Raw genomic sequence first — 18,455 nt, 5'->3', positions numbered from 1 at the left:
CTTCTCGAAAAAAAAGAGAAGAAGAAGAAGAAGAAACCGGCTGGCCAGCCCGGCCAGTCACCCTTACGATAACGTACCTAGCTTTGCTTTAGTTAATCAACAGTTTGATCCCACTTAGTTGCTTGATAAGCAACTAATTAATCACTAAACATACTGGTAGCCACTGGTTCAACCAGCACCTCACAGTTTCTTTGTTGGAAAATAATATTAGCTAGAGACTTAGAGTAGACTGGTACATATTTCTTACCCTTTTGGGAGATGCATTCACAGATCAGAGAGAAGTACCCTTTTGCGGGAAATTTAACCATTTGCCACTTTTACGAGTGGTCTTATTCTCATGTGTCTATGAGTGGCAAAAAGTTAAAGACCATTTGTAAGAGTGGCAAATAGTTAAATGCCCCAAATATAGTTATTTTTAACTTTTCCTCTGTTTTAAAATACTATTATTTTTCACTTTTAAATTTTGTATAATAATATATTAGTCATGCACTAATTCACATAATTTCAATTATCCCAATAATTTCTGAGCCAACCAGTTGTCTAAGAAGAGAGTCCAATTAATTCACAATTTAAAATTAATAACATAGAAATATTTATATCTTGAGACCAGCTATTACTTGCGTACGTTTAGGAGCTAGCTGGACTTTTTCAAACTAGGACGGCCAGCCACTAGATTAATTATGCAAAAAAAATATAAATTTATGTTACTTTCGTCATTTGTAGCTAGAGCCATTCTAGTACTAGGTATGCGTGTAAGAATTGGACTCTTGTAGTAGTCTTGTAGCGCCAAGGGCATGGTGGCTGATGGTGATGACCTTGCAGATGGCAATATGACATTGCTGTCTATCTATCTAGTATCTTATCTGCATCTATCTAACTGTTCGGGTTATTTAAAGCTGAAAACCTTGATAAAACTACCATAATTTACTCAAGAATCAATTTACAAATGTTTTTAAACTACACTGTTAAGTAAGTTAGATAGTTATAACCTATCCTCTTATGACACTGTGTACCTACGACTTATAATATTTATAAGCGTTTTTTAAAAGGACCATCTATAAAAACAACTTTATTTTTACATGCCGTACTCCTGTGAAACCATTTTTAGAAAAAATGACAAGTTATTAAAAGAATTTCACTAACCACCCAATTCCAGGTCAAGCAACTCTCTGGTAGATTCCTCATGGTAAATAGTCAAATTTTATGGCAAAAGACGGCTTGAGGACAGAGGAAGTCACTCAATCTTTGGAATCAGTGGTGGTGCGTTAGGTGGAGAGGAGGAATTGGAGGGAAGTGGTGGTAGGTACTTGGAGACAAGGCCATTGCCCTTGACCTCAAATCCCAATGTTAGTATGTAATGTACATGCTTATTTTTGTTTAACTCTATGCCAAGTTTTGATGTATGGTTCTCGTAAAAGAGTCAAACACAAAAGATTCATTTTCGCATGTGGTCATTTACCCATTTGTGAAACTTGAGGATTTTCACAAGTATTTATTTAGAGTACGACGTCTATCCACCCACATGCGAAATCCGTATTTGACCAGCTGAACGGTATGATTTTCAATATTCAAAACATATCAGTAAAAAATATTATTGCTTAAAGATAAATTATAAAAATGAATAAATAGTTTCTATGTATCCTCTCTTTTCCTCTATGATACATAGATGACTTGTTTAATTTTCTTATATATTATGTGGGGTTGGTCAATTTTTCTTGCGTGCTTCTTGCACTTTGAGATGGCTCGTCATTTTGCTTTTAAAAAGCATAAGCGAAACTGCTTATTAACGATTTGATTAAATAGTGGCGGTATTGATGTCTATTGGCAGTGTTTTCAATCTCCCAGTTTTGGTTAAATAGTACAATAATTACTATCATTCGGAAAAATCAATATCATGAGGAGACAGTTTGCTAGCAATGTCTAACCTATTGGGGAATGCTTGACTAATAGACACCAACTTCCGTCATAATTTCCATCTCATCTCTGGTAAGCCCTTTTCTCCATTTACTTATTAGTCTCCCTTCTTCTCTCTAACACATTGGAGGAGGGAATTTAGGGTTAAATCAACTTCAAGCTTTGGGGCCATCGTATCTAGCTCCCATGTTGCGTCCCCTAGCACAGGAGTGAAAAAGGGGACATGAAGGATAGACCTCGATTATGTAGTAGAGGTGAACCTAGGAAGATGAGAGGGAGAGGTCAAAAGAACGTCCACATGTATAAGGAGTACTTCCTCGGTCTAAAAATACTAACTACTTTTGGGATTCAAATTTGTCTCACTATACTACTACTTGTTCACCTACTTTCTCAGTTCTCACCTCAACCAATCACAACCATTTCTCAACATATAAGTTGTGTTATTTTGAGATGAAGGCAGTAGAGATAACTAGTCTGGTGGACTTAGTGGACACACACATCAACCTGTTCGATGACGGGTTACTCTTCTTGTTCACAAATAAACTTGCTATGATATTGTTTTTAGTGATATATATGGTTTAAAAGAACCACCGGTGATGAGAGGTTTTAAATTGATGATTTTTTTGGTCATAATGCCATATCACTTATTGCATGCCTTACACATGGTTGCTTAGAATGAATCTATCGTATATTCTCATTAGCACATGGTGTAAAGACGTGTGAGATGAAGGGACCCCACCTTATGTAAAGGGAAGTTTATAACGTGTGCTCTCCTTCAACCTCCTCCCCCTCTCTACCGCCCTAACTTGTGAAGGGTTCTTTCATCTTCTTTGTTTTGCACCATACTTATAATTTATCTCATATTATCAACTTGGCTAGTTTCTAGCAATTGACGAGGACAAAAAAGAAGGGAAGGGGGCTACTTAACGTCCTTCTGTTATAGAGGCAGAATGGGTTTGATATTTTTTGTAGTGCTATTAGCGAATGCATTTGATATGCTTCCATTTCTCTCCTTCAAGTCTCTTCACCATCATCACTCCTTCCTCCTTCGACCCCCTTCTTCAAATCCCTCAACCGGTATCATATGTGTTAGATTCGTCTTGCATATCGTGTTCATTATTGTAACATCAGGTTCATAACGACCAGATGAAGATGAATAATCGTCTATTATTTTTCAAATTTCCTCCATACATATAACGACTTTGCGATATGTTCTTACATATACAAGGATTTTAAAGTATAAGCACTGAAATTGTGTCATATCAATTTTGCATATCCTAGGTGCCTCACTACAAATAGATTGCATGAATTTGACCATCGATCTTTGAGTCAAGACTTTACTTGTTTGGTAGGTCTAGAGAACCTACACCTTTCTTCCCACCTTAAACAATAACAACCTCCCCCATTTAATTTCTCTACCTATTTCCTACCTCAACCATTTCTGAACCGAACCTTAATTTATTCATAAAATGACATAAGTTATATTATTTTGAGACATAGCTAGTAGAGACAACTTATCTAGTGGACTTAATGGATGCACACATCAACCCATTTGGCGACTTAGTGGATGCACACATCAACCAATCCGACAAATAGTTTCATGGTTCATTCACAAATAAACTTACTGTGAAATTACTTTTAGTGATATATTAAAAGAACCAATTGTGATGGTTCCATGGACCTAATATGGTGTGTCATTCGATGCATGCCTTACACATGCTTATTAGAATGGCTGATCATATATTTCTCATGATCATATACTTGAGATTTCCCTCTTATTAGCAACTATGCTGGTTATCTCGTTGTTGATGAGGACAAAGGAAAGGTGGGAAGAGGTTGCTCAACATCCTTTCAATTAGTAAAATGGGTTTAATATTTTATTAGTAGATGCGTTCGAGATGGTTCCCTTTGTATCCGTTAGGTTTCTTCATAGCCTCTCCCTTCTCCCTCCTTGAAACATCTTGGTCGGCTTCATACATACTACACTATTTTATTCTGTGTAGTTCATTATTGCAATACGTGGACTATAATGATCAAAACACGTACTTATATATGCTTGTCTCCATACGCATATTACGAAGTCAAAGAAAATCAACATGTCGAAGATGGATTCACACCGTCTATATAAAAAAACTACAAAGATAAGCACGAAAATTCCCTCTAATCAATTTTACATTATCCTAAAAACCTCACATCCAAATCGACTGATACAGATTTGATCACCAACAAAAAAAATTTTGATTGCATTATCCTCGGTGACAAAGCAAGTTATGAACATAGGTAGTCCAAACAAAGGATAGGGGTAGATGAGTCATGGAGCAGAGAAACCGGGCGAGGGAGGGGAGGGGGCGGCAAAACCGGCTGAAAAAGGCGCTGAGCAGACAAAACCAGGCAGCCGCAACGGCGCGCAAAACCCACGCGGGGCACCACGCGCCCCCCGCAGCTCCCCGGACACGTGTCACCCGCTCGCCACGTCGCGTCCATGCGGGTCCCGCCCACCATTCCCCCCTCCACGGAAACCACCCCCTCCTTCCCCTTCCCCCACCCAACCCAAGCCAGCCACCTCTTCCCCTTCCCTCCCTCCCTCCCATGGCCATGCCCCCTCCTCCCCCTCCTGCTGCTGCTTCCGCTGCCACATGATCGGTGATGGTGATGGCTAGCGCCGGCGTCAACATGCCAGCTGGCGGAGACGGGGACCACGCCGCCGCCGCCCACCCCCAGGAATGCCGCCTGCGCAGGCGCCGCCGCTTCGCCTACGTGCCGGCCGCCGCCTCCGGGGAGGAGGAAGCGGAGGACGACGTCGCCGCCGGGGAGAAGCGCCCGTCCCGCTCCCCTCCCGCGGCCTCCGCCTCGCCGCCGTCGCCTTCCTCGGGCGGATCGTCGGACCACCTAGGGGAGGGGTGCTCGTCGTCTGCCGCCGCCGCCGCCACTCCGCGGCTGCCGCGGCCGTTGGAGCCGGCCGCCGCGGTGTGGCCCGTGGCGTTCGGGTCCGTGTCGCTGGCCGGGCGGATGCGCGACATGGAGGACGCCGTCTCGCTCCGCCCGTCCTTCTGCACCTGGGCCGACGGCTCCCCGATGCACTTCTTTGCCGTCTTCGACGGCCACGGCGGCCCCCATGTACGTCGCCCACCATTATCCTCCCCCAAGCTAATCCCCCCTCGCTTAATCCCATATTATTTCATGCTTAATAGTACTATAATCACCTTCTTCTCTACTAAAAAACACTTTTTTTTAAATCTTTGAGTCACCTAGCTTTACTTGATGATTTGATCCAAAAAAAAAAACAAACAAAGAGATGAGAGAGAGAGAGAGGGATTAGATTGATTGATTGGGAAAATGGTGCAGCTGTGTGGGAGTACCACATTGCACTGTTGATCCACGTAGCGATGTTCTAGCACCATCCAAAGCGATATCGACACGTTTTTGTCGTTAAATTTTGGGTTTTATTTTCGCAACTTTCTTTGCACTAGTAGTAATTATGTACGACGGCTCTTCCTCGATGAGTGACATGTGTGTGTGTTTTTGCTTGTGAGCGCGCGTGAACTGATGGATGGATGAGCAGGTGTCGGCGCTGTGCCGGGAGCAAATGCACGTGATCCTGGCGGAGGAGCTGGCGGCGGCGGCGAGGGAGGGGGAGGAGGTGGTGGACGAGGAGAGGGCGTGGCGGGCGGCGCTGTCGCGGAGCTTCTCCCGCGTGGACGCGCTGGCGGCGGTGGCGTGCGCGTGCGGGCGGGCCGCGGTGCCGCCGTGCCGGTGCCCGCTGTCGGGGCAGACGGGCGCCATCATCGGCTCCACCGCCGTGGTCGCCCTCCTCGTCCGCGACCGCCTCGTCGTCGCCAACTGCGGCGACTCCCGCGCCGTGCTCTGCCGCGCCGCCGCCGCCGCGCCGCTCCCCCTCTCCTCCGACCACAAGGTAACCCAACCCCCTCCCTCCTACGTGTCCCCCCCCCCCTCCACTTTGACCGCCAAAGTCTCCTGACCCCGTTGACCGTTGACCCGTGCTTCCCTGCGTGGGCCCCGGCGTGGAAGCCGCCCCGGCCGGTGGCGAGGTAGGTGTCGCCCCCTTCGGAAGCTTCGGCTGCGGCCGCCGCCGACGCGTGGTTGGCCGGCGGCGACCCAGGCCGCCGTGCGTCGCTCTCTCGCTTGCTTGTTGGAGAGACATGGATCGATCTGCTCGCCGACGTGTGCTCACTCCGCTAGCGTCATCACCAAAATGATTATCACCTCGTAATAAAACGAATTACTGTTTATGAATATATAAAAAAGAAATAACAGAAACTATTTTACCAGTGGCATTCTCGTGAATAGTGGGGAACCTAGGGGGTTGGGCTGGGCGGCGGCGGGGGCCACGTGGTGTGGGGGGGGGGGGGAGGAGATTCTGAAGCGTAAATCCAGCCTCGCTTTCGCGGGGAGAGGGGGGACACGTGTTGCTCTCGCCTGGGGCACGTGGGGGCATAAGACTGGTCAGTGTGTGGGCCCGGCTGCGTTGTAGCTGGTGAGGTGGGGCCCACATGTGCAGTGACGGGGAGGGGGATTGGCCCGCAGCCTGCCACCTGTTCCTGCTCTGCGTACTGTGGATCTTTCCCTTTTTTTTCCTTCCTGAGATGGGTCATGGGCCCCAGTTGTCAGTCTCTTTTTCTTACTATTGACTGGGTGTGGTTGGCTGTGGTGGGGCCTATGGTTGGTGCGCCAATAGTCGTGCTGGTATAGTACTATAGACATAGGAACTTGTAGGATAAAATTTGTCTGAAAATAGAACTGATTTCTCATCTACCTATACTTAAATACTTTGAAGTTTGAAGCAATCACAATCATCCCTATTTAATTTGTTCACATTGTTTCCCGCCTCAACCATTTACAACCATATTAATAGTTCAATTCGTAGCGCGCCAATATTAATTCCTGCTGATATACCTACCTTAGCAGTTTCTTGAGGCTGATTGCTTAGTGATATTGGTTTTATATGGGTGCTGATTAATTAGATTAAATAATAAGAGTTTAACGGTGAGGTGGCTGTTGCAATGCAGCCGGACCGGCCGGACGAAAAGGCGAGGATCGAGGCAGCGGGAGGCCGGGTGGTGTACCTCAACGGGCCGAGGGTGCGTGGTATCCTCGCCATGTCGCGAGCATTAGGTATGTCGCTCATCATCATAATCATCGATCTCAATTCGTGCCATCGACGTGTTTTTACTATAAGCTTTACTCACATCCTTACTTTTATACCGCGAGGTACCAGTACCTTGAAGTATTAAAATCCTCACTCGTGTTATCCAACGATAAAGATGATACTAAAATCCTGACTATTGGTGGCGATAGATCCAACGGTCACGATTGCATGGTACCTCGAGATATCTGCTTGGTCATGGGGTAGATAGCACGAGTGAGATATTAGTACCTCACGATATTAGTACCTCGTAATACAAAAAGAAGGATGGGAGTAAATCTCTTCTACTATATATACTATAAGAACTGAATTGCCCTGTGTTCTGGGCTACATGTCTTGGCTGCTAGCTACACCACATGATCGATTCACTTGAGACCACATGATACAAGTAGCATCGGTTGGTACATTCTGGATTTGCATAGCTAGCTTGATAATTGGATTATATAGAACTAAGAAGGCACAAGAGAAGCAATTGTTGTCGCCCTCATATTCGTACTGGGGTTAATAGCACCTTTATTGCCTTATTGGGTTCAACTTTGCACTGAAGCATGTACTCAATGAGTAAATATTTGGAAAAGAAGTCAGCTAGTTATGGGGTCAGGTCACTTGTGCCCATAAACTGGAGTTAATGAAACTAATTATGGGAGGCAATGCATTGCCACTCTGGCCTGGTTGCTCTGGATGTCATTTGTTTATTGTCCACTGGCCTTTTGATATTGGTTGATCATTGGGTTAAAGCTCCAGTGTACCAACTCAGTTTCTAGGACGTGTCCTTTTGTTCTTAAACTATCATGTTCCTCCAACGAGGTTGGGGGTAATGGAAGTAAACAAAAGAACGAAAAATACTAATATATCACAAAGGGTGGTTACATTTGTCGCTTCGCATCGTCTCTTCCCAAACATAAAAAGGAACCTATTGCCTTGCATCTTTCTACCCCTTGACCAATTAAGAACTGCCTGGTGACAGAATCTATGTCTAATAAGGCTGTTTCTGCTTTAAGACTATGTGGAAATACATATTGTATTCAAGTTTCGTTGCAGCAAGGTTATGAATACGACAATAGAATGGTGTGCTCCGAATTTAAGGTTTTTGATACCTTTGTTAGATTGGAGATTTGCATCTGTACAAAGGTACCAATTTTTATATTGGTTGATACAATTATTAACATTAAGAAAGATAAAAAAAAGGAACACTACCAGCTTCTAATGAGCTTCTAGTGGATGTTACTTGGCAATTTGTTGAGTTGATACAAAGTCACATCACTGACCCCACTAGTTTGTGCCAGATTATCTGGCTTATCAAGAAAATGACCATATCTACCTGGTCCATCTCACTTCAGCCATTTAGGCCTAACATTTGGCACTGCCTGTATGGTGCTGTTTCAATTAGTTATATTATCACATGTCTCAAAGAAGAAAGATGGATTGGACAAAAAAGCCACGGGTTCATCTCTGATTTGCCATTCGTGAAAGTGCTAATTCTTTTTATTAGTCGCTCTGTTTGTAACCTAACCAACTGATTGAAAGAAATGATCTCCATAAATAAGTGGGACATGTATGTTTGATTAGGCTAGTGACGTTGTCCTGTGTTGCATCCTAAGTTACCGATAGAGATGTTACACCTGTTTTTTAATCTAGCCTCCAGGCTTTTGGAAGGAAATACCTTGCGTAGTAGTAATAATTTGGACCTTTTGGCACTAGAGGAAAGTCAACTTGCTGCCTTGTAGAACCTCATCAGTCATTCTGATATACAATTGCACATCATAGTGCAAAGTTTGTAATCAACGGGCACAGAAAATACTCTGATGTTGTTCCTAAGGTTACCTTTTCTTAAATTAAAGAAAGTGCAAATCTAGAATATTGCCGAAAATAGTTTTGTATGTCTTTCTCTGTGGTAAACCAGAGCTCAGTTGTAGTAAGCTTATATCAGGTTTCAAGTGGGAGCAAGGGTTGTATTATGTTGTAGATACACCACTTTGGCTATAGGACCTGCCATGTCACATATAGCAAACACCACATTACATATCATTTGTTATGTTGTTTTACTTTCTGAAGGTTCCTACTTTATATAGTAGGGTGATTAATATAATAGCAATATAGTTTATGTGCAGAAAAGAAAGCAGTTTACATGGCTCAAATGATAGTAATGAAATGTGTTCTTTTAAATTACTTGTCTGTCCATCTTATCATTATAGACTTATACATGATATATCGCCTCACGCGGCAATTCAAATTTCCCTTATCTTTTTACTATTATGTTACTGAGTGGTCATAGTTAGCATCTGCTCCTGTATTGATGCTTGAGATTTCCATTGCAAAGGGGTTTGTCTCTCTGTATCATTTCATTGTAGCGACAGAGGTACCTGTAGCTTTTAATGTGGATGGGGTTGTTGGAATTCAGGTTTAGATTCATCACCTTGTCCTTTTCTTTCATGAATCATGAAGCTAACTAGAATTCCTGAATCAACTCTATAATACCATGAATCTTCTCATTTACTATTCACAAAGCTAAATACTACTACAATTAAAATGAATCCCATTCAAAAATTTGTCTCCTTTCCTGTATCTTACTTTATAATACTGTTTATGTGAACTAATTCAGTACCATGTTCTGTCTTCTGATCATATTCATACAGTCCAAAATCTCAATTGCTCTAAATATGTAGGTGCATTAGACAATATTGTTCATGTAAACTAATTCAGTATCATGCTTTGTCTACTGGTAATAAAATTCCAGATCTCAATTGCTCTAAATATGCATGTACAGGAGACAGGTACCTGAAGCCAGAAGTGATATGTGAGCCAGATATCACCATAACCGAAAGGACCGTCGACGACGAATGCCTGATCCTCGCAAGCGACGGGATGTGGGATGTGATCTCGAACGAGACGGCCTGCGATGTCGCCCGGCAGTGCCTCGAAGACGGGAGGCCGTCGTCCGCAGGCCGTGCTGCAGCTGGGAGTGGCGAAGCTGCTTCCAGCAGCACCGGTGCTCCGGCAGCAGCAGTAGGCCAAGAATCCGAGCCTCGCTGCTACCGTGCTGCTGCTCTCCTTGCACGCCTTGCCCTCGGCAGGGAGAGTTCAGATAACATTAGTGTCGTTGTGATTGATCTGCAAGGAAGAGGGTAGGCAGAGATCATGGGGAGGTGCAGCCTGGTTTTTCAGATCACAATAATTTGTCAGGCTGCTTCATTCTCTTTCGGTGTTTAGCCTTTGCTGCTATCTTCAATTCTCACAAAAGAAAGCTCCAGTAGTGGTTGTTAGAGCAAGGGAGGAAGGAGTTGTTTCTGAATTCTGGGTGGTCTCTGAACTCTGAAATTTTTTTTGTGTTCTTTCCTCTCTTGTTTTCAGTTTTAGCTACTTAGTTCTTTGGCGGGTATGTTCACTGGGAAGAGTCCAGGAAAAAGAATGGATGCAACATTGCCATCCATAGAGAAGAAAAGGAGAGAACAAAAAAGGAAGAAGAAAGTGCAAATATGAAAAATTTCATGAGACATTATGTACATTATTATTCCATTTTCTCATTGAGCCTTGAGGTTTGCACTAACTCTTGTTTTGTGGATTATTCTTTTTAATCTTTTTATGATCCAATTGTTCCATTGTTGCAGAGGAATCAATGGGGGTCATCTAGAAAGGAGATCATAAAAAAAAAAAAACCCGTCCCGTTTTCAAACTCTTTAATCTTTTGAACAAACTGGACGTACAAAACTTAAAGTATGTTTGTGTGCAAATACGTGTGCTTCGTATAAGCATGCTTGAAATATTGTCTGAGAAAAATATTCTATGAGCACAGATGGCCATACTTGTCTATTGATGAATAACATTTGGTTACAAGAACAAAGGGGTGATTGTGTTTGGCTTTTCTACCGCATATTTACGAAGAAAAAATAATTTGTTAACACAAAATTTATACATATTGTTAGAAATCTAAAAGTCAAAGCTCGAAAATAAACTTCAGTGAAAAAACTATAAAAATAACTTTGAATTTAAAGTTGGAAATCCAAAGTTTGGCTTGTAAGCATAAGTAGTAACGGAAAAATAGGGTAAGCAATTTGTTCTTCTCCATTATTTTTGTTTGACTATATACTTCTCCCGTTTTATATTGCTACAAATACAATCTCTCGGTCTACGTGCAATAAATATAAAATGAAAAATAATGTATTAGATAAAAAAATAATCTGTTGTACATATTGTCTATTTAGACATAAGTATATGTTAAATAGACAGCCACGCCTAAGTAATTTAAAAAGTTAATAAATTTAAAGCTTTCTAATTAAATTGTCATTATATAAAAAAGTAACCATGAGGGGGGAAGGTGGGACGACCCACGAGAGCCAAAAGGTTGCTAATTAAGTTGTCATGCAATAGAAGAGAGACAAAAAGTACGTAAGAGGAAAGAATACTGTGCATGCAGGGTTGTGCGTATGATCGGACAATATAGAGTTGCATATCAAAATTAAACTTGATATAAATAAATAACATCATCATTTATTGGATACTACTTAGAGATTGTGTGGTTTTATTGCACCCTACTATTTTCTTTATTTTTTATTTAATTTTGGTGGCTTTTGGATTTATATTTTACTAGTCATCTTATTTAACTTTTTATCTAAATATATAAGTTTTCGTAATAAATTAAATCACAACAAAATGTATAATAAATTGTATAAATTTTTAAATAAGATAAATAATAAAATTTTACGTGTAAGAAAAAAGCGGGGGAGTAGGAGGGAAGAGATGGAGACCATCTATGTCGTGGACTTTGACTTTAGTAACGCGTAATGATTTGAACGTTGTGCTTCTTGTCTCCCAAGCTTACGAGATTAATTACGCCCTAATTAATTACGATCGGCACGGAGTCTTCATAAATTTTTAAATTTTGAAAATTTAATTTTTTTTGTGTTCTTTCCTCTCTTGGTTCAGTTTTAGCTACTTAGTTCTTTGGCGGGTATATTTACTGGGAAGAGTCCAGGAAAAAGAATGGATGCGACATTGCCATCCATAGAGAAAAAAAGAAATGAACAAAGAAGGAAGAAGAAAGTGCAAATGCAAAAAATTTCATGAGACATTATGTCCATTATTATTCCATTTTCTCATTGAGCCTTGAGGTTTGCACTAACTCTTCTTTTGTGGATTCTTTTTAGGCCCCGTTTAGTTTTCAAAAACTTTTCACAAAGATATCACATCGAATCTTTAGACATCTAAATAGAGCATTAAATATACATGAATACTAAAACTAATTACATAGTTATGGGAGAAACCGTGAAACGAATTTTTTAGCCTAATTAGCACATAATTAGTCATAAGTGCTATAGTAACCAATACGTGCTAATGACATATTAATTAGACTCAAAAGACTCGTCTCGCGGTTTCGAGGCAGAATCTAAAATTTGTTTTATAACTAGACTACGTTTAATACTTTAAATGTGTGATCGTACACGTTGATGTGACCTTTCTCTAAATTTTTTTTGGAAACTACGCATGGCCTTAATCTTTCTATGATCCAATTGTTCCATCCGTTATGATTGCTGAGGAATCAATGGGGGCATCTAAAAAGGAGATCATCACAAGAAAACAATACACTAACATATCTGTTTAACTATATCTATATTTCAAATAGACAGCAATTATGTAAACTATTATGCATGTCCTAAGTAATTTAAAAGAACAATATGCTTAAAGCTTGCTAATTATCATTGTACAAAAAAGTAACCCATCATAGAGGGGGCAGGTGGCATGACGCCCGAGAGTCAAAAGGTTGCTAATTAAGTTGGCATGCAATAGAACGAGAGATGTAAAAAAAAACGGGGGAGCAAGAGGGAAGAGATAGAGACCATCAATCTCGTTGACTTTGACTTTTGTAACACATGATGATTTCAACGTTTTGCTTCTTGTTTCCCAAGCTTACGAGATTAACTACTCCCTAATTAATTAGGGTCCACACGGAGTCTCCATAAAATCGCGACAGGTTACGAAATCCAATCACGCAATTCTCATCGTGCACAGTTCAAACTTCCAGTCCCGTTCGATCGAGATGGCTGCTTCCGGCGACCTGAGCGCCGCCGTGCCGTGCGTGACGCTCAACTCGGGCCACGCCATGCCGGCGCTGGGCTTCGGCACCGGCTCGTCGAGCCCGCCGGCCGACCTGCCGGCGACGATCGCGCGCGCCGTGCGCCTCGGCTACCGCCACCTCGACACCGCGGCGATGTACGGCACGGAGGGCGCCGTCGGCGCGGCCGTCGCCGAGGCCGTCCGGGCCGGCGCCGTCGCCTCGCGCGGCGACCTGTTCGTCACCACCAAGCTGTCGCTGCTCGACGCGCACCCGGGGCGCGTGGTCCCCGCGCTCCGGGAGTCGCTGGCGCGCCTCGGCCTCGACTACGTCGACCTCTTCCTCATCCACTGGCCGCTGCGCTTGGTCAAGAAGGAGGACGACGCCGGCGCCGGCGTCGTGAGCCGCGTGGTGCCGTTCGACATGGAGGGCGTGTGGCGCGGCATGGAGGAGTGCCACCGGCTGGGCCTCGCGAGGTCCATCGGCGTCAGCAACTTCTCGGCCGCCAAGATGTCGCGGCTGCTCGTGCTCGCCGCCGTGCCGCCGGCGGTGAACCAGGTGGAGATGAACGCCGGGTGGCGGCAGGAGAAGGTGCGGGAGGCGTGCGGCGCGAGCGGCGTCGTGGTCACCGCGTACTCGCCGCTGGGCGCGTACGGCGCGATCTGGGGCTCCGACGCCGTCATGAAGAGCGGCGTGCTGCACGACGTCGCCGCCAGGACAGGCAAGACCATTGCTCAGGTACCTACGCTTCGTCGAATCGGGCTTATGCTTTTAATATTAAATTTAGGATTGATTTTAAGTTTTTCACCTAACTTTATTTTTTAACTTAGTTAAATTTACGTAAATGAAATTTTTAATCACAAATAATTTTCGTTTATAAATATGTCAATCATCCCCGAACGAACCTTTGCAGTTGATTTATCGTTCAACGGTCGGGACCACAAGAGAGATACAGCCCAACATCTTTTGCTTTTTTGTCTCACCAAGTCAAACATTATATTTGCAAACAAAAACTAATTTATAAATAAAAAAATCTATAATAAAAAGAAGAATAATAGAAAATAAACTACGATGAGAAAACTTCAAAATCAACCACAGGTCAACCACAGATTGTAAGGTTAAAAAAATTAAATTTGACTTATAAGCATAAACAGAAACGAAAAGATGAGAAATACTTTACATTATCCTTTTCTAAATGAAAAAGATAACAACAAAAAGAAGTCCGTTGAAAGTCTCACTTGGCGGCTGAGTAGGATACGAGGGTAGGGTGCTATCACATAATTATGTAATTGAGATTTGTCATGGAGCTAGTAGATTTTAACCTTTTCTTTTAATTCGAAGAAACATGCTATATATCTAAAAAATTATAGAAACTCGTTAATGTTTAGATAGAGATTGGAATTACGTAGGGTTGTATTAAATCAACTCACTATGGAACGAAGGAAACTAGAACCATATTAATTACAGTTTTAGTTTCATCCTTCTTTTTTACTTTTTTACCTCGAGGCAGTAGCGATCCTACATATGCTCTCCTAGGTCCTCAGACCCTAGATAAATTATACAATTCTTACTAAATTATATCATATTTATTAGTATATAAGTACAAAAATTAAATAATTAATATATATTGGACCCCCGGTAATTTTTGTTCTGGGTTTGCCACTGCCTCGAGGTACTGATACCTCGAGATACCAAATTATTTCTCACCATCGGATCTAGCTAAGTAGGATGTGCACTGTTGGATTCAACGATCAAAAACAATTTAGTACTGCAAGGTACCGTACCTCAAGATACAAAAGCAGATATGAAAGTAAAACTCTATTAATTAGCAGAATTTTAGAGGCCTACACGTACTGATATATACATGATATGGTATATATGCAGGTGGCGTTAAGGTGGCTGTACGAGCAAGGCGTGTGCTTGGTGGCAAGGAGCTTCAACGAGGAGCGGATGAAGCAGAACATGGAGATCTTCGACTGGGAGCTGAGCGAGGAAGACAAGCAGATGATCGCCGGCATGCCGCAGCGGCGAGCCTGCCGGGGTGAATACTTCCTCTCGCCGGACGGTCCATACAAATCCCTCCATGACCTCTGGGATGGCGAGATATGAAGATGACGACGATGACATATATCTGCTGCTCAAAATGGTACTGCTCGTGTTTATACAGAACATCGCTATCAACGGTCATGTTCTTTTCTATATTACTTTTTTCTTGGCTCGTGTGTACACATTTTCTAAGTAGCACATGTTTTGTACAAACTTTATATAGAAATTTATCGTCTCATATTTTAAAATAATATTTATGTCTTCGATGGTTTATCTCCATTTAACAGGGCGTCACATCAGTGAAATGAATAACTTGACAATAAAATTAATATGGGAGGGGGAGATTTGTTTCGTCATGATATAACTTGGTGGATGTTGTTTCCAAGCCAATAAAAATGCAATAAAACGGCACTAAGAGCGAAATATTTCATCTCAACATGACTTTTTCTATCCTCGTACGTGTGAAGAAACCGAACACATCCCAACCGATATCCTTCCGCGCGCGATCCTCACCTCGCCTGTGCGCCTCCCCGCCGCCCGCGCACCTCCATCTCGCAAGGCACCAAGAAAAACAAAACTTTCTCTTCTGGAAGAATGCAGAACTGAGCTGAACTGAACTCTATATTTTTGTCACCTTGTGTTTGCATGGATGCTGAACTGAACTCTATATTTTCTGAACTGAACCCTGAGCTGAACTGAACTCTGCATTTTCTTATCAGTACATATATTTGTAACATCAATACAGTTCACTAAAATCTCTATTGTGCATGCACCATAAATTTCAGGGCCTATGAACCTAGGTGGTTTTATGAATTTGTTGCAGCAACCATAGTTTTTCACCCTCGTCGCAGCTGAAGGGACAATTTCCATTTTGTTGGGCTCAATCAGAACTATAACCCAACATCTTCACCACCCCCACCATGTTACAATGGACTCCAACAACTCAAGGACCATCAGCCAACCAAGCTACATCATCTAATAGAAGGGTCAGAATCAACGTCGACAACGATGATGGTGTTGAGGGATCAATTAATGGATGAGGCACAACAAATGTATACAAAACAATTTGGAAAGCCTTTCTCATTGGTTCACTGGTGAAGAACTCTCAGAAATGAACAAAAATGGTGTGCTTATATTGATAAATTGGAAAAGGGAAAAAACAAGAGTGCGGCCATTGATGTTATATATAGATGATAGAGACCAGTCTCGTCCCATTGGGCAAGAAGCAGCAAAGGCCTAGAGCAATGGCAAGCGCAAGAAAGAAGAGGTTATGGATGGTATTTTCATGGTTGGTGATACAAAGACCATATGGTGCAGCGTGAAAAGGTGACACATGCGCAACTAGAAATCTCAAGGACAGGTCTCAAAGCTGCAAAGGAACAAAAGGAGGCAAAGCTGCTTGAAGTTTATAATTCGCTCCATAATCTAGTGAGTGATTATTTCTCGGAGAGTACTCTTTATTCTTGCAAAATTTTCCATTGAAAATATCGTATGTCAATACCATTGTTCTATGCATTGTGAATGCATTGGGCTAGCGGCTTGAGTATTTCACTACAGAGACAGAAGCTCTTAATCGTCAAGGGCTTGCTTTGTTACAGAAAAAGTAAATATATAGTGTCTATGCGCCTCCCCGCCACCCGCACACCTCCATCTCGCAAGGCACCAAGGAAAACAAAACTTTCTCTTCTGGATGAATGCAGAACTAAGCTGAACTGAACTCTATATTTTTGCCACCTTGTGTTTGCATAATTGCATGCATGCTGAACTGAACTCTATATTTTCTGAACTGAACCCTGAGTTGAACTGAATTCTGCATTTTCTTATCAGTACATATATTTGTAACATCAATACAGTTTCACTAAAATCTCTATTGTGCATGCACCATAAATTTCAGGGCCTATTAACCTGGTGGTTTTATGAATTTGTTGACCGTCGCCGCAGCTGCAAGGACAAAATTTCCATTTTATTGGGCTCAATCAGAACTACAACCCAACATCTCCACCACCACCTACAATGTTCCAAAGGGACTCCAACAACTCAAGGACCATCACCCAACCAAACTACCTCATCTAACAAAGGGTCATAATCAACCTCGACAACGATGATGGTGTTGAGACTACTATAATCTGATGATTAATTAATGGATGAGGCACAATAGATGTATACAAAACAACATGGAAAGCCTTCTCCTTGGTCCACTGGTGGAGGATTCTTAGAAATGAATCAAAATGGTGTGCTTATATTGATAAATTAGAAAAGGAAAAAAAACAAGAGTGCGGCTATTGATGTTACAGATGATAGAGACCAATCTCCTCCCATTGGACAAGAAGCAGCAAAGGCCTAGCGCAATGGCAAGCACAACAAACAAGAGGTTATGGATGGTATTTTCATCCTTGGTGATACAAAGACCATGTGGTGCAGTGTCAAAAGGTGACACATGCGCAACTAGAAATCGCAAGGACAAATCCCAAAGCTGCAAAGGAGCAAAACGAGGCAAAGCTGCTTGAAGTTTATAATTCACTCCATAATGTAGTGAGTGATTATTTCTTGGAGAGTACTCTTTATTCTTGCAAAATTTTTCATTGAAGATATCATATGTCAATACCATTGTTCTATGCATCGTGAATGCATTGGACCAACGGCTTGAGTATTTCGCTACAAAGACGGAAGCTCTTAATCGTCAAGGGCTTGCTTAGTTACAAAAATGTAAATGTACAGTGTCTATTCGCCAATTGACTATGGGAGTGTTGCAGATCATCTAGATTAATACTTGAAGATCAGTGAGACCATTGAAATGGAGGCAATGAATAATTTTGTCGAAGGGGTTATTGCTGTTTTTGGTGGACAATGTTTGAGATGCCCCACTGTGAAAGATGTTGAGCTTCTGCTTATAGTAGGTGAGAGTCGAAACTTTTGTGGTATGTTTGGGAGCATGATTGCATGTATTGGCAATAGGAAAAATTTCTCATTGCATGGAAGGGTCAATTCATTCCGGGTGATGAAAAAGGCTCAACCTTAATTCTTGAAATCGTGGCATCTCACGACCTTTAGATTTGACATGCATTCTTTAGCATATATGGCCCGTCACCGATGATGCATCACTGAAGGACAGTACATTGTGGCCCGTCAAAGATGATATTCACTCAAATTTATTAATTTTTATTGGATTTCATCATCCGTGAAAGGCTGTAATTATGACCCGTTATGGATTTGTTGTTCGTGATGAGCTGTAAACATCATCGGTGATTGTCATATGTAATCAGTGATGGGCTGTAAACATCA

At 42.2% G+C, this 18,455-nt stretch overlaps 2 protein-coding genes across 4 annotated transcripts; both read left to right on the top strand.

Moving 5' to 3' along the window:
* Window positions 1-4,852: 4,852 nt before the first annotated feature.
* Window positions 4,853-10,581, top strand: LOC102718079 (probable protein phosphatase 2C 37). Its single transcript, XM_040523523.1, has 4 exons — window positions 4,853-5,031; window positions 5,477-5,827; window positions 6,942-7,047; window positions 9,846-10,581. The coding sequence occupies exons 1-4, from the start codon at window positions 4,924-4,926 to the stop codon at window positions 10,205-10,207; spliced, it is 927 nt and encodes a 308-aa protein (XP_040379457.1). The 5' UTR covers window positions 4,853-4,923; the 3' UTR covers window positions 10,208-10,581.
* A 2,459-nt stretch (window positions 10,582-13,040) lies between these two features.
* LOC102717795 (probable NAD(P)H-dependent oxidoreductase 1) lies at window positions 13,041-18,455 on the top strand. 3 transcript variants are annotated; one of them, XR_005811540.1, is made up of 4 exons: window positions 13,041-13,865; window positions 15,012-15,273; window positions 15,959-16,601; window positions 17,068-18,455. XR_005811540.1 is itself a non-coding variant. In XM_040522904.1 (3 exons), the coding sequence occupies exons 1-2, from the start codon at window positions 13,113-13,115 to the stop codon at window positions 15,234-15,236; spliced, it is 978 nt and encodes a 325-aa protein (XP_040378838.1). In that variant the 5' UTR covers window positions 13,041-13,112; the 3' UTR covers window positions 15,237-15,273; window positions 15,461-15,576. The 3 variants fall into 3 exon arrangements, 2 of the variants coding, with proteins under 2 accessions (XP_040378838.1, XP_006653164.3); XM_040522904.1 differs by lacking the exons at window positions 15,959-16,601; window positions 17,068-18,455 and adding an exon at window positions 15,461-15,576; XM_006653101.3 differs by lacking the exons at window positions 15,959-16,601; window positions 17,068-18,455 and having other exon boundaries at window positions 15,012-15,424.

Source organism: Oryza brachyantha, chromosome 4 (assembly GCF_000231095.2).
Source record: "Oryza brachyantha chromosome 4, ObraRS2, whole genome shotgun sequence".
NCBI classification, from domain to species: Eukaryota; Viridiplantae; Streptophyta; class Magnoliopsida; order Poales; family Poaceae; genus Oryza; species Oryza brachyantha.
The sequence above is the reverse complement of the archived record's forward strand: the minus strand, read 5'-3'. Positions and strand labels throughout refer to the sequence as shown.

What these genes read in the sequence shown, in the direction of transcription:
- LOC102717795 (XM_040522904.1), top strand. Translation starts at nt 13,113, where the DNA reads ATGGCTGCTTCCGGCGACCTGAGCGCCGCCGTGCCGTGCGTGACGCTC. An exon ending in CAGGCAAGACCATTGCTCAG is followed by an intron (nt 13,866 to 15,011) that starts GTACCTACGCTT and finishes GTATATATGCAG; the next exon opens with GTGGCGTTAAGGTGGCTGTA.
- LOC102718079 (XM_040523523.1), top strand. Translation starts at nt 4,924, where the DNA reads ATGCGCGACATGGAGGACGCCGTCTCGCTCCGCCCGTCCTTCTGCACC. An exon ending in ACGGCCACGGCGGCCCCCAT is followed by an intron (nt 5,032 to 5,476) that starts GTACGTCGCCCA and finishes ATGGATGAGCAG; the next exon opens with GTGTCGGCGCTGTGCCGGGA. An exon ending in CGCCATGTCGCGAGCATTAG is followed by an intron (nt 7,048 to 9,845) that starts GTATGTCGCTCA and finishes ATGCATGTACAG; the next exon opens with GAGACAGGTACCTGAAGCCA.